The sequence below is a fragment of the Phytophthora parasitica genome (assembly GCF_000247585.1).
Source record: "Phytophthora parasitica INRA-310 unplaced genomic scaffold supercont2.35, whole genome shotgun sequence".
Taxonomy (NCBI): Eukaryota; Oomycota; class Peronosporomycetes; order Peronosporales; family Peronosporaceae; genus Phytophthora; species Phytophthora nicotianae.
In genome coordinates, this window is record NW_008649021.1 from 159,174 (window position 1) to 161,157 (window position 1,984).

The 1,984-nt window shown below is 50.2% G+C and overlaps 2 protein-coding genes across 2 annotated transcripts; both read right to left on the reverse strand.

The window, feature by feature from the left end:
• Positions 1-286: 286 nt before the first annotated feature.
• On the reverse strand, positions 287-695 carry PPTG_12619 (hypothetical protein; the record flags this gene model as incomplete). The annotated part of the gene is made up of 2 exons (XM_008909749.1): positions 287-364; positions 444-695. 2 exons carry the CDS (start codon positions 693-695, stop codon positions 287-289), a joined length of 330 nt encoding a protein of 109 aa, XP_008907997.1.
• Positions 696-1,385: 690 nt separating this feature from the next.
• Positions 1,386-1,768, reverse strand: PPTG_23309 (hypothetical protein; the record flags this gene model as incomplete). The annotated part of the gene is made up of 2 exons (XM_008909750.1): positions 1,386-1,475; positions 1,730-1,768. 2 exons carry the CDS (start codon positions 1,766-1,768, stop codon positions 1,386-1,388), a joined length of 129 nt encoding a protein of 42 aa, XP_008907998.1.
• Positions 1,769-1,984: the final 216 nt, after the last annotated feature.

Here is a 1,984-nt window from a genome sequence, read left to right on the forward strand (position 1 = left end):
CGACACCTACGAGGATAAGCCACAAGGTCACACGCCAACTCGACTTTCGGGTTATTTCTGGTGTTAACATCCTAGAAGTTGACCCCCAAGTCCGGGTCTCACTATACGCCCCTTTGTCGGCAGAGTGTTCACCGCGCTTCGCCACATTGGCATCCAATTGCTGAGTCATTTCGCCTACACGACTGGCCACGAAGGCATCGACAGCTTCCGTCTCCTCTTTGTAACGCTCTTGTACACTACGCAGATAATCCAACTGCACCATATCTTCCGACAAAATACGCACTCCTTAAGTCCCCAGCAGTCGATATAGTTCGTCTACTATGTTCGTGTTCTTCACCAGCGCTTTCTGCTTGGCCTTGAGACTCTGTACACGCTCCACATGACCTGCAAATTACTTCAGATGCTGAGGACGCCGTAGTAATGAATGAATCCGCTGTTTGTACTCTCCCAGCTGGGGCTTGCACCTTGCATGCGCCAAGTCCTTCACTATACCTTTCATCGCGTCCAGTGCAGCTGTCGTCATCGGGATCAACGTCTGCTTTAACTTGCGGCTTTCCTTGCAGTTTCTCCATCGAAGTGAACACTTTCTCGCCCATACTCATGGCTACGGTGTACTTCTGCTCAAAGTTACAGTCACCAGGGATCGGTACGATCACCAACACGGCCAACGAATTGGCCAAAGGCTTTGGTAGCATGGCCTGCGATCAGCAAAGTAGCCACAGAGAAAATAGTCTCCATCAGTACGGCAGCGACCAGCAACGCGGCCACAGCTTACACCAGAAGTCACGCAACGCGGTCACAGTATTCACCGGTAAGCCACACAACGTAGCCTCTGTTTCTATCTACACGAGCAACAGCGTGGACATGCTCTCCGCAAGAACAACTGGTAACGCTTGAGCTCAGTAGCTTAGGGCAACAAAACACACCCATAACACGTCCACACCACTCAACAACACGTCGGTAACGCGTCCTCCCCATGTAGTCGGAATTTCCACGTACGTTATCTCATTGTTTTTTCTTCTTCTTTCCATTAACAGTGTGGTGTGCAGCACATTGCGTAAGAACTGAACCAACGCGTAAAAACGTTCCAACGCGTTGGTAAAAAAAACAAAGCCACGTTGCTTCAGATGTCGCAGCGTTGCTGGTGCCAACACTGGCCAAAGGGAGGCTGGCCGCCTCGCCTCCGGCATCACCACCAAGTTTTAGGGGCTCTTTTCTGCTCCTACGTGAACAGTGTACAAGAAGGGCTGCTCTGTGTTCAGTTCGGGGCTCCGCCAGCGACAATGTCTCGAGTAATTACGGCCGCAGAGGCTGCTCTCTCCTCCGCGCTTAAAGACTTCGCCCCAGCTCGCATCGTATGGCCTTCCCTTGCCAGACAAGAAGCCTTAGCGAAACTGGTATCTCGTCGTGGCACCGCCCTCCTCAGCACCCGAGACCTCGTAAGCTTCACGCGCTCCTTTCATCTTTACAAGAGTCTACAACATGTAACAATCGCGAAAATTGTTAGTGCAAGTAACACAGTAGCTACAGTATCTCACCCACCGACGTGATATCACGGAGAACCTTCAAAATGCTAGGCCGAGCCGGCTTGGGATTTATACTTACAGAACCTTTCATAAGCGTTAGATGCAGCCCATTAAGTGGCAGATACGAGCCTTGTGCTCGGCAAAGGTTCTCACACATACGCTTACCTTACAACAGGAATGTCAAATGAGAAATGGAAGCTCACTTCGCGCTTGATTTTCGCGCCTAAAGACGGATCGCACATCTTCAATTTCGAAATAGTGAGTTTGAGTCTATATCCATTTCAAGATGTTTTTACTTCAAGTTGCTCAATAAGGGTGCTATCAAAAACGTGACAGTAGCGCGCTCGCGATCTCGAAAAGTTCGTAGAGAGTTTCACCACGTCTGAGGATCTACGGTCTAACAGCTCTTAAAAGTCTTGAGGACCCGGATTGACCTAATGCGCGACAGCAGCGTTTGC